Genomic DNA, 12,934 nt, shown 5'->3' with positions numbered 1-12,934 from the left:
CATGGTTCTCCTCCAATCTCTCCCAACGTTCCTTTAGTGTCTGTTTTTCCAACGACGCCTCTTCTCCTTGTCCTGTCGGAGTCTCTCAAGGTTCAGTTCTTGGTCCACTTTTGGTCTCTCTCTATACATCTGCATCTCTTGGCAAACTCATTAATTCATTTGGATTCCACTACCACCTGTACGCTGACAACACCCAGATATATCTGTCCTCCCCTGACCTCTCTCCTGCTGTCCTGCAACGTGTCACCAATTGCCTTACTTCTATCTCTGATTGGGTGTCCTCCCGCTTTCTGAAACTCAAGCTCTCTAAAACGTATTTTTCCTCCTCATAACACTGATCCTCCTCCTTCACTCTCCCTGCAGGTTGATGGTACCTGCCTCACCCCATCCTTTCAAGCTCACTGTCTACATTTCTCACTGATTCATAGGTATGGCCCCCTTTCAGTCTCTCCACTCTACTGGTGACCTTCTCCTGTCTGCTGCTCGCTCCCTTACTGCAAATTCACGCTGGCAAGATTTCTCATGGGTGGCTCCTTTCCTTTGGAACAGCCTGCCTCTCCCGTCAGACTCTCCCCTAGTATTCAATCCTTTAAGAAGTCCCTCAAAACCCATCTTTTCAGGATTGCTTATGGCCTCCAAGAGTAACTTCTATCTCTCAAACCTTCCTCTCATTCTCTCCTAAAGGGCCACACTCCTCTCTCACCTCCAGCTCTGCTCCTTTCCCACCATGTCTATTTGCTGTCTCTCTCAATACCCTTCCTATTGTGTTTTTATACCCCACCTCCTCTAGACTGTAAGCTTGTTTGAGCAGGGTCCTCAACTACCTAATGTTCCTGTTACATTTTGTTATTGTCTCATTTGGTAAATTCTCCTCTTATTGTAAAGCGCTGTGGAATGAGCTGGACTATATAAATACCTATAATATTAATAATCTGTCTATGCACCTTGCGAGAATGGATTCCATCAGACGAACATTGGGAAGCACTATTTATTTGATCTTTTATCCTGGTTTGTCTGTTGTTTTTATATTTTATTCTAATTTATCTGTTACTTTTATATTTTATACTTTGTTGTTTATCTTAGCGCAAACTGTTTTCCTGTATCTTTTTATGCGATTTCCTTTAATTAAGCCAGTACTGACAAGAATATTCAATAAATTGCAAACTGCTGTGAATTCAAAGCAGACATTAAGGGAATTTTACATTTAGGACTAAAATATCGAAACGGAATACCTAGCGGCCCTGGACAGTTTTTCCAATTCGGCTAGTCTGGCCAACTTTTGAAATTCACTTGGAATTCACCCTTTACAGGGTCATTAACTAAAGTGAGAATACAAAGTGAGTTTCAAATTTAAGGCCAAAGTAATAAACTGAAATCATAGCGGAATTTTTCAAGTTCAACTATCTTGGCCTTAAATTTAATTTTCGCTTTTAGTTTGCACTTTAGTTAATAACCCTGTATCTATTGCCACTGATAAAGGGTCCACAGCTGGCCTGCCCTGAGCTTGTGCTGGTCCAGTGGGGTATAGAACAATCCGGACCAGACACTCACTATGCAAAGACAATAATAGTCTCTAGACTGAAAGTGCAGATAGAATGTCTGATCCCAAGCAGCAAAGTCCCTGAACAAACTACTGATTAGCTCAATCAAGGAGAGCAAACACACAGTGTGTGGTGTATAAATAGACCCCTTGCACTCTGATCTGGGAATGAAATTTCAGCCCGGTCACAGGTAAGAGGGTCCCATCTTCCCCTGCTATAATTTACTAAGCTGCAGCTTCACCAGGAGCATGCCGGCAGGGCATTTAATTACCCTCACCCATCCTGCTTTCCCCTGGAAGCAGAATCAGCTTTTCCTAGGCTGGCAGAGGACAATGGGACTGGTAGTCCTTATCACCCTTAATGCCAGAGGCAGTGCTGGGGCAGGCAGAACTGTTTATTACAAACCTCCATCTTCATACTGTTTTTAAACCTCAGATTAATTTTACTATGTGTCCGTGAGCTATCTTTTTACTTGTTCCATAATATCGCCGTATATATGGTGGGCATTTTCATTGCAGAATTCTGGAGGACTATTTGCTATTTATTAGAGTGAGAATTCAAAGTGAAATTTAAATTTAAGGCCAGAATTACTGAACTGAAATTAAAGCTGAATGACTTAGAGATGTTTTCAGTTTTAGCTATTTTGGCCTTAAATTTGAAATTCACTTTGAGTTTGCCTTGAATTGTCACCTTAGTAAATAACCCTGACAGTATATCTGCACAAATTCCGTCCTTGGCAGTAACAGATTTAATTTAGGAAGGGGCCAGTGGATGAAGAGAAACGGTGAATGGAGTGATAATCTGTGGCTCCCGGCTGCTGCCTATTACATTTTATCAAATGTAGACCATAACAACTGAACTAGAGAACCAAGAGACTCTCTAAGCACCATAACCACCACAACTGTTTAGTGTATGATTACAGCTTATTGTGTTATTACAGCTTATTATATTATTACAGGTTATTGAATTATTACAGTTTATTGTGTTATTACAGCTCATTGTATCATTACAGCTTATTCAATTATTACAGGTCATTGTATCATTACAGCTCATTGTATCATTACAGCTCAGTGTATAATTACAGCTTATTGTATTATTACGGCTTATTGGGTTATTACAGCTTATTGTATTATTACAGCTTATTGTGTTATTACAGCTTATTGGGTTATTACAGCTTATTGTATTATTACAGCTCATTGTATCATTACAGCTCAGTGTATAATTACAGCTTATTGGATTATTACAGCTTATTGGGTTATTACATCTTATTGTATTATTACAGCTTATTGTGTTATTACAGCTTATTGTATCATTACAGGTCATTTTATTATTATAGCTCAGTGTATTATTACAGCTCAGTGTATTATTAGAAACATAAAAACATAGAAACATAGAATGTGACGGCAGATAAGAACCATTCGGCCCATCTAGTCTGCCCAGTTTTCTAAATACTTTCATTAGTCCCTGGCCTTATCTTATAGTTAGGATAGCCTTATGCCTATCCCACGCTTAAACTCCTTTACTGTGTTAACCTCTACCACTTCAGATGGAAGGCTATTCCATGCATCCACTACCCTCTCAGTAAAGTAATACTTCCTGGTATTATTTTTAAACCTTTGCCCCTCCAATTTAAGACTATGTCCTCTTGTTGTGGTAGTTTTTCTTCTTTTAAATATAGTCTCCTCCTTTACTGTGTTGATTCCCTTTATGTATTTAAATGTTTCTATCATATCCCCCCTGTCTCGTCTTTCCTCCAAGCTATACATGTTAAGATCCTTTAACCTTTCCTGGTAAGTTTTATCCTGCAATCCATGAACCAGTTTATTAGCCCTTCTTTGAACTCTCTCTAAGGTATCAATATCCTTCTGAAGATATGGTCTCCAGTACTGTGTACAGTACTCCAAGTGAGGTCTCACCAGTGTTCTGTACAATGGCATGAGCACTTCCCTCTTTCTACTGCTAATACCTCTCCCTATACAACCAAGCATTCTGCTAGCATTTCCTGCTGCTCTATTACATTGTCTGCCTACCTTTAAGTCATCAGAAATAATCACCCCTAAATCCCTTTCCTCAGATGTTGAGGTTAGGAGTCTATCAAATATTCTGTACTCTGCCCTTGGGTTTTTACGTCCAAGATGCATTATCTTGCACTTATCCACATTAAATGTCAGTTACCACAACTGACCATTTTTCTAGTTTACCTAAATAATTTGCCATTTGGCTTATCCCTCCTGGAACATCAACCCTGTTACATATCTTAGTATCATCCGCAAAAAGACACACCTTACCATCAAGACCTTCTGCAATATCACTAATAAAAATATTAAAGAGAATGGGTCCAAGTACAGATCCCTGAGGTACCCCACTGGTGACAAGCCCAAGCTTCGAATATACTCCATTGACTACAACCCTCTGTTGCCTGTCACTCAGCCACTGCCTTACCCATTCAACAATATTGGAATCCAAACTCAAAGATTGTAGTTGATTGATAAGCCTTCTATGTGTAACAGTGTCAAAAGCCTTAGTTACCCAATCAAAAAAATCAATAAGATTAGTTTGGCATGATCTCCCTGAAGTAAACCCATGTTGTCTCTGATCTTGAAATCCATGTGTTTTTAAATGTTCAACAATCCTATCCTTTAACATGGTTTCCATCACTTTGACAGTTGAAATAGAACCTCTTCATCTGTAAACTCCTGTGTAATAAATTACTCATTTATCCTTTTTCTTAACTGAGGTCCCTTTCCTTCATTTTCATCTGTAAATACCGAACACAAATATTCATTGAGGCAGTCAGCTAGACCTTTATCCTCATCTACATACCTTCCTTCTTTTGTTTTTAATCTAACTTGTGAATGGGCACAACATTCGCTAACTTCCAATCTCCCGGGACTACTCCTGTTAACAATGATTGGTTAAATAAATCTGTTAATGGTTTTGCTAATACACCACTAAGCTATTTTAATAGCTTTGGGTGTATTCCATCAGGCCCCATTGACTTATTTGTCTTTACTTTTGACAGTTGAAATAGAACCTCTTCATCTGTAAACTCCTGTGTAATAAATTACTCATTTATCCTTTTTCTTAACTGAGGTCCCTTTCCTTCATTTTCATCTGTAAATACCGAACACAAATATTCATTGAGGCAGTCAGCTAGACCTTTATCCTCATCTACATACCTTCCTTCTTTTGTTTTTAATCTAACTAATCCTTGTTTTACTTTTCTTTTCTCATTTATGTATGTAAAAAAAGTTTTGTCCCCCTTTTTTACTGACTGTGCTATTTTCTCTTCTGTGTGTGATTTGGAAGCTCTTAGAACTTTCTTAGCCTCTTTCTGCCTAATCTTATAGGTCATTCTGTCTTCCTCACTCTGTTTTTTTTTTTTATAATTACTAAATGCTAACTTTTTGTTTTTTACTATTTTGGCCACATCTGCGGAGTACAACAGTGGTTTCTTGAATTTTTTGCTTTTACTGACAAGCCTAATGCAATTTTCTGTTGCCTTCAGTAGTGCAACTTTTAAATAATCCCATTTCTTTTGGACTCCATTTAAATTGCTCCAGTCTGATAATGACTCCTTTACACATATTCTAATTTTAGAAAAGTCTGTTTTTCTAAAGTCTAAAACTTTTGTTTTTGTGTGGTGTGACTCGGTCACTGTTCTTATATTAAACCACACTGACTGATGATTACTGGATCCTAAACTTTCACCTACAGTAATATCTGATACCAAATCTCCATTTGTTTACACTAAATCTAGTATGGCCTCTTTACGAGTTGGCTCCTCAACGACTTGTTTTAGAGACAATCCCAGTAGGGAGTTTAGAATATGTGTGCTCCTGGCACAAGTAGCTATTTTTGTTTTCCAATTCACATCAAGAAGATTAAAGTCACCCATGATGATAACTTCCCCCTTCATTGTCATTTTAGCTATTTCTTCAACTAGTAGATTCTCTAACTCTTCAATTTGTCCTGGCGGCCTATAAATCACACCTACACGAATTACTGTGTGATTACCAAATTCTAATGTAACCCAAACGGACTCTATGTTCGCCTCACTAACTTTTATTAGGCTAGATTTTATAGGGCCACCCCTCCCCATTTCTTGCCTTCCCTGTCTTTTCTATATAAAGAGTACCCTGGTATTGTTATGTGGCAGTCATTTTTCTCATTATACCATGTCTCAGTAACAGCGACTAAATCTACACTATCAGTTGCCATTATTGCCACAAGTTCATGGATCTTATTCCAGCTTAGTGTATTATTACAGCTTATTGTGTTATTACAGCTTATTGTATTCACACTCACACCCCTAAAATTAAAGGGTTCCTTTTTGTCCATTTGAAATGTTGGGATGTATCATACCCCGTTATGAGTGCTGAATATTGACTGCTAGCTTCCTCTGCTAAATAAATGTAGCAGAGCTATATCTCCCTGTTTTACATTAAAATTATTATTATTATTGTGGCTTGGTTGGATTGACAAATTTGTTTTGCTTCTGGTAAAGATCATATGGATATCCTGTTGTAGCGTATTATATAAAAAAATAAATAAAGCCTATTTAAAGTGTTTCTCAAGATTTAAAGATTAACACGGTATAGAAGATTAATATTGCTGTATAGTATAGCTTGAAATAATGATCTCTGGGTTAGAGTGCAAATGGATTCTGTGTAAAGATTCAATATAGTGTCGATACAGTAACATTATACAAAAATAATATACCATTCTGCACTTCCTGAAACTATAACAGTAAAAGTAAATAATGGTGTATATCACAATCAGTATCCTCAATCTGAAAAATCTGCACCTGTTCGCGGTGCAGACCACAAGCTCCTTCCTACTCCAGCCATGCCATGCGACCCCTGGTCCAAGTTATAGTGAACTTAACTATTCTCTTCTGTCCTGCAGTTACTGAACCAATATGAAGATATTAGTGACGCTCCTGGTGTATGGTGCTCTCTCTGCTGTATCCGGCCAACAAACTTGTCTTTTAGGAAAGCATCACAAAGCGTCCCCGAGTGCAGAGATTGGGGCCAAGGAATGCGTTCTCTATGCTGAATGTAAGAAATCTATTGATTAATCTTTGTGGGGTCATGCTAGTAAAATGTGGGAAATATTATGACAAATTATTATTAATATTGCCATTTATATAGCGCCAACAGATAGGGGGGATTTAACTATAAATAGGACAATTACAAAACATTTACAGGAACGATAGGTTGAAGAGGACCCTGCTCAAAGGAGCTTACAGTCTATAGGAGTGGAAGTAGCATACCCAGAGCTTTCTCTTAAAGGGGTCTCTGTGCACCATAATCACTACAGCTGACTGCCTGTAGCCGGTCCTTAGCATAGCAGAATGCGAATTTGGAATATCAATTCCGTCCATATTTGACATCATTGATTGACTTTGCAACAGCAATATGCGAAAGATCAAATATTGTTCCTTAAACTGGGAACTGTAGCGAAATGACAATTATATTATTTGAATTGTAAAACTTTTCCAATTTAACTCTTTATTAGTCTAAAATTTGATATTCTCCAACATTTCCAGTTTGGTGAAAAAAAAGGCAGATATCTCCCACTAGAATTCCTGCGATAATACCGCTCTTCTCTCTCCTATCAGCTTCCTGTTGCTATGCCAACTTCACAGAGAAACTGTCGCACTCACCTATCATCGAGGTGGATAATTACTACTGGAACAGATGTGGCAATCTCAGCAAAGCGTAAGTAAAAGCCACACACTATTTCCTTTGTATATACAATATAAACTCCTGTGTTGTTCAGCTAGCGATATCGTACCGAAGAAATCATCACTAAAAAAAAGTGTTTGGCTTATTTGTTAAACTGAAAATTGGCAGGAATTAAAATACCAACAGGTCATAGAAAAGAACACTAATACCAAAAAACATTGTTATTATTTGTAAGGCAACAACATGTGCTGTAGCAATGTACAATATGATACTTCCCAAGATTTGGAGGTTTAAAATTGGAATTGGGAGTGGTGGGACTAAAGAGACATGACTGTGACACCACTTGGGTAAAAGTCAGGCCCAAAATGGGTGCTTCTGACTGGAAAGGGATGGGGGGCATTCAAAGAAGGAACGTATGAGCATGGTCCAAAAGCAGTCCACTATGACTGATAGCCCCCCTGGTCAGCCCCATGTTACCAAATAACATAAGAAAATAAGAGAGTTAACAATAATATATTTTACACAACAGGCTCAGGTATTCCACGAGGAGCCTCAGGACAGGCCGGACTGGGGATATTAATTGGGGAGATGTGGAGATGGTGCCTTAATTGGGCTGGGAGATTGAAATCAAACCGTCATTATTCTGGGCATCTGGGTCCATCTGCTCTGTACGAATTTGTCAATGTGATGGTGTACCAGAGTGCATGTCACAAGTATTGGGAATTAGTCTATTTTAAATAGAGACGACTGTTATCAACCCTAGCTATTGCCATGTCTTTTAAAAACATTACATCTTGTGATATATATCATTTTATTTATTGTTAATATGCCCACCACTTTTATATGTCTGCGTATATTTTAACAGGGAGTTATAAGAATTTTATTAAAACCAACCCGATTTCTCTAAAAATCTCCATAATGTGTTGATGCTTAATGGTTTATTTTTTGGTTATATGCTAAACCAGGAATAGTCTGCGATTGAGTAGGGGGTTTCAAACTTCAGGCCAAAATAGAATCCAGCTCGGCTACTTCGGCACGCAATTTGCAATGCCCAGTAATCCCACATGGCTGCCACGGCCTACGTACATACATAGGAACTCACTGCCTGCTGTGATAGCGTGATTGAGATTGCTAAGCATCATGGGAGATGTAGTTCTCAAAATGTGCAAGCACTGTGCTACGGGTTACAGTGTTCTCTGTGCAGCTACAGAAATAATCACAGAAAGAGTTAATCCTGCAGTGGGATCTCAGAAAATTGGCAGATGAAAAGCCTATAACAGGGAAATTAAGTGCATCCAGGCGGGCAGGGTATAAGACTCCCAGGGGGGCACGCTGCGGTTTCTCCATGTAGCATAGCCTGGCTGTGGGAAGTTACAAATACTGTAAAGCCAAAAGCACACGGGGAAGATAAATATTCATAACTTTGGCCTCCCGCAGCAGCCGTGCTGGCTGTATGTTCCCAATAATTCTCCAAATAACTATGATTTATAATGCATTGAGAAAAAATCCCTGCATCAAATAACTCAAAATTCCTAAACTACTGCAGGGCGAGCCCCGAGTTTTCTCCTTTCACATACTTGTACAGAGGGACTCAAAAACAGGAGATTATTCACTAAATGGTGATTCGCGGAGCATCAACTACTGAATGGAGATTTTCATCCAAAACCAGCTATTTTGGGTTTACGGGTTTACAAACCTGGGGATGATTCCATGAGGTCTTAAAATGTATTTGAGAAAGATCTCGCTGATTTTGGCACAAACATCATTAAATTTGCCTTTCATGTATAAAAGAACTATGGCATATCTACTGGTTATTAGAATAAAAGATAAGATTTGATAAATGGTGTCGCTTTATCATCTGAAACCAATTTCGCCAGTCATCATAAATGATGTGATGTCATTAATGTGAACCACTAATGCAGCTGCAACATATTATCATTTATATAATTTTATTATTTAGAAAATATCAACATATCCGACAGTGCCGTACAACGGATGGGGACTATTTTGTCTCGTAACTTTTTCCTAAGCTTGACAAAACGTGACAAAATGCAGAGCTACTGCCATCAAGTTTTGGCGTTTCCCCCAGCTGTTACTAGTGACCTCTGTAAAGACTTAGGCATTGTTTATGGACGTTCCCATGGTCTTGTAAGATCCTCCATAGATATTAGAGTTCAAGAGCTGAAGAGAACCTACCAAATGGACATGGTGGCAGCCACATGGGATAACTTCAGGGCCACCGCACTACAAATGGCAAAGTCTATATTGGTGGCCTTTGCGAAATATGCAAAGACCCTTGAAAGTGACAAAGCTGCTTTAAAAATCCAGCACCGGCTAAACCATACTTAGCTCATTCTGTAAAATCAATGAAGATGAAGATAACACAATATTAAACAATCCATTTCAAAGCAGTGAATTTTCATTGATTAAGTACCGTGCATAGAGATTGGCCACTTATTTACGTCCTTTTTTTTCCCCTCCAGGTGTGAAGCTTATATTAAGAAGACTGAATGTTTTTACCAGTGTTCCCCCTTAGCGGCTCATTGGATTCACCCCAACATGTCATTTGCGATAGAGCACGTTCCCCTCTGTCAGTCCTTTTGTGACAGCTGGTAAGTATGGTGGTAAGATGGTGTAGAATAGATGTTTGGTATTTTTTTTTTTTTAAAGGCCTATCTTTGATACTTGTATCCTCAAAGGTAAACCCAAAAGTTTACAAAAGTCCACCGAGGAGATCACTACTGATTAAAGAGAATTTATATTACTAAAATGTATCTTCTCTAAATAGACATTAGTGGTTACCCCTGAACAAGGAATTGTGGGAAATGGAATAGAATATCGTACATTACTCTTTAATAAACTTGCGATTTTGTTGTTGTTCTGTTTTCATTCATTTTGCGACTGATTAACATTTCAATGTTTTGTCCCTCAGGTTTGAGGCTTGTCGATCTGATCTGGTCTGCGCTCGCAATTGGCTGTTTGACTGGATTGTGGATGAAAATGGAAACCACTGTAAAAATGAGTGCATCCCATACCACCAGGTAGATATCTCTATAATAACCAGCTTGTTGATGGACCAGTAGACACAGTATTGAGTGCAGGGTGGGGGACATGGCAAGAGCATTAAAATCCAAAAGGCAAAATGGCTGCTGAGCAGGAGAGAGAGAGGACAACAAGATAGACAAGACAATGTGCTTCCTTTCCAGCACTATCGAGACCATAAAGCACAAAGGAAGTCCTCCAACAGATCAGGCCCCAGTCACTTTCTATGATATGTTGTTCAGCCTCTGGTAGTCTTAATTTATTTACAACCTCTTCACAGTTTTATAGACAGAGCTGCTCAGTGTTCTCTGCATTCTACAGCTACCCAAAGCAGGCGAGGGGACATAGAGACAGTGGGGGAATATAGGGGCAGGAACAGAGAGTGGGTTTAGGGACAGGAACAGAGACAGGGTGCAGGGGCATGCACATTATGTGCCTAGCCCTAGCCAATATGTACACTGAATGCACAATATGTACAGATTTGGAAGGCAACGGATCAGGCAAATTGCTGCACTTATAAGCAACCATGTGCAAAGTGTCAGGGACTGGAGACACCCTTTCCTAAACCGTGCAATGAAGTTGTGATGGTGCTTAAAATGTTTCTTTACATGAATGGATGTACAGATATATAAATGAATAAATAGCTCTGGGCTTTTGCAGTTTTAGAGTTTTGTAATGTGTTTCTCCAGGTCAATGTGTTGTACTGTAAAGAAATAAAATATGAAGGTTATGTAGTGTATTTGCTATTCCCAGGGACGTGGTAATCTGATATAAATTATTTTTATGGGGGGGGGGGCAGAGCTAGCAGCCATCGTGCTAAGTCGCACTCCCTGTGAGCTCCGAGAGATAAGCAGTTTTGAGCCCATCTTACGACGCGCAGAGTGCCCGAAACTGAGCCCAGTTGATGCCTATCGCCTCCGGACAACATGGGGAAAAAGACCTGCAAGTCCCAGGCTGGACAGGAGCGAGGGATCCCGAGGATCTTCTCCGCACTAGACCGCAACCCAAGATGGCGGCCTTGCCGCAAACATCGCCTTCCTACTCCTCGGGAGATCTGGAGTATGATGCTCCGGAGTCAATCCTAGAAGCCAGGGTCACGTCTGCTACAACGGATAACAAAGCTACAAAGGTAGATGAAAACAGAGCCCCGACTACCAAGGGTGACCTGAAACATCTCCTGAAAGAGCTCCGCTTAATGTTCCAAGCTGATTGCGCCATGATCCGGGAGGATATGCATACCCTCTCCGGTTGCATAAAAGCAGTGGAAGAAGAATCTGTGACAACCCGTCAGGCTCAACACGACAATGCCGCGCCCGCGACACATGAAGATCGGGGGGGGGGGGGAGAGGGGTGCAGCGACATTGGCACTAAAGAACTGCCTCAGTACATCCAACGCTTACCCTCCTCTTTACTGCCACCTAAGCAGGTGAAATTGATGCACCTTGAAGGGATATACCGAGTAGCTCCCCTCAGAGACGTGTTTGTGTCATTTCGCTCTCTTGCTAATAAACCGTCAGTTATGTCTGCCGTCCGAGACAGACAACCACTGGACTTTGAAAGCTTAAATCTGTCTTTCTATTAAGACCTCAACAGAGCTCCTCTCATATGGAGAGCATTACTCCACCCAGTCACTCACCGCCTCCAGGCTGCCAGGATTCGCTAGGATGGGGCTTGCCACGCACGCTGTGCACCACCCAAGAGGGCAGAGATCACAGACTTGAAGATATCACTGGAGCACCTTCCAGGCACTCGATCTGCCTGACCAGCCAGCCCCAGCAGCCACCCCTGCCTCATCCTCACAATGGGACATTGACAACGTGGTGCCCTTTACGGCCAGGAATGCTCCAGGCAATGGGTGAAGAGTATCCTGGTAGCCCTGGGTTAAACATGTTACATGTTGTTCTTTAGCTCATTACACCTTTGCTTTTTTACTTCTCTGCTCCTATCTTAGCATTCCCTCAAGGCATGACCTCCATGAGGAATATTTAATAATGTCTCTCCCCTCCGCAACCCGCGATGGCCATGTACGACCTTAATACAACCACCCCCTCCCCGACACTCCAGGGTAATGAAGTGTTATTGCGAGCCAGTCAGAAACTGCATAGGATGGGCTGCGTAGGTAGGTACCTACAAATGGCTGGCTACCAGGGCACCTACCCTGACTGCAAATGTGCATTTTGTTTTCCTTTTTACATATTTAGTTGTGTTTTTTTATTTTGCTATGTAGTGATTACATGGGATTTTTTTTTATGAAGATATGTACATCATGGCTCATGGAGTATGTAACATACTTACAACTGGGTTTTTATATGGGAGACTAGAAGGGGGCAGGCTCAGGGCCGGATTAACATCTGGTGGGGGCTGGTGGAGGTGCAGCTCCAGGGCCAGGCCCATGGAATAGGCCCATTTAAAAAACAAACAAACATTTTTTTCACACTACTCTTAGGTTTGCCACCTAACTGGCATTTTACCAGCACAGACGATATTTGAGGCTGCCTGGCCGTGCTGGTATTGCAGTAATACCGGCAGTACAAATGCAGATATTTTTTTCAGTATAAACAGAGATTACTCTGCAATACCAGCACCAGCCAGTAGGGGTCACTGTGTGTGGAGAGAGGCAGGGATAGGAAGTTACAGCATATCCCTCCCTGCCTCTCTCTA

The 12,934-nt window shown here is 40.5% G+C and overlaps 1 protein-coding gene across 2 annotated transcripts in view; it reads left to right on the top strand.

Annotated features, from left to right (window-relative positions):
• The first annotated feature begins 1,675 nt into the window (after positions 1-1,675).
• LOC134568974 (riboflavin-binding protein-like) overlaps positions 1,676-12,934 on the top strand; it is a 62,244-nt gene continuing 50,985 nt past the window's right edge. The window contains exons 1-5 of one of the 2 annotated variants that reach the window (XM_063427737.1): positions 1,676-1,731; positions 6,450-6,601; positions 7,165-7,264; positions 9,715-9,843; positions 10,164-10,272. In XM_063427737.1, the coding sequence (XP_063283807.1) occupies positions 6,463-6,601; positions 7,165-7,264; positions 9,715-9,843; positions 10,164-10,272 (477 nt within the window). In that variant the 5' untranslated portion in view covers positions 1,676-1,731; positions 6,450-6,462. Of the gene's footprint in view, positions 1,732-1,812; positions 1,880-6,449; positions 6,602-7,164; positions 7,265-9,714; positions 9,844-10,163; positions 10,273-12,934 lie in introns of those variants that run through there. The other variant, XM_063427738.1, reaches the window with a different exon arrangement.

Source organism: Pelobates fuscus, chromosome 7 (assembly GCF_036172605.1).
Source record: "Pelobates fuscus isolate aPelFus1 chromosome 7, aPelFus1.pri, whole genome shotgun sequence".
Classification (NCBI taxonomy): domain Eukaryota; kingdom Metazoa; phylum Chordata; class Amphibia; order Anura; family Pelobatidae; genus Pelobates; species Pelobates fuscus.
This window is presented reverse-complemented; position numbering and strand designations above follow the sequence as displayed.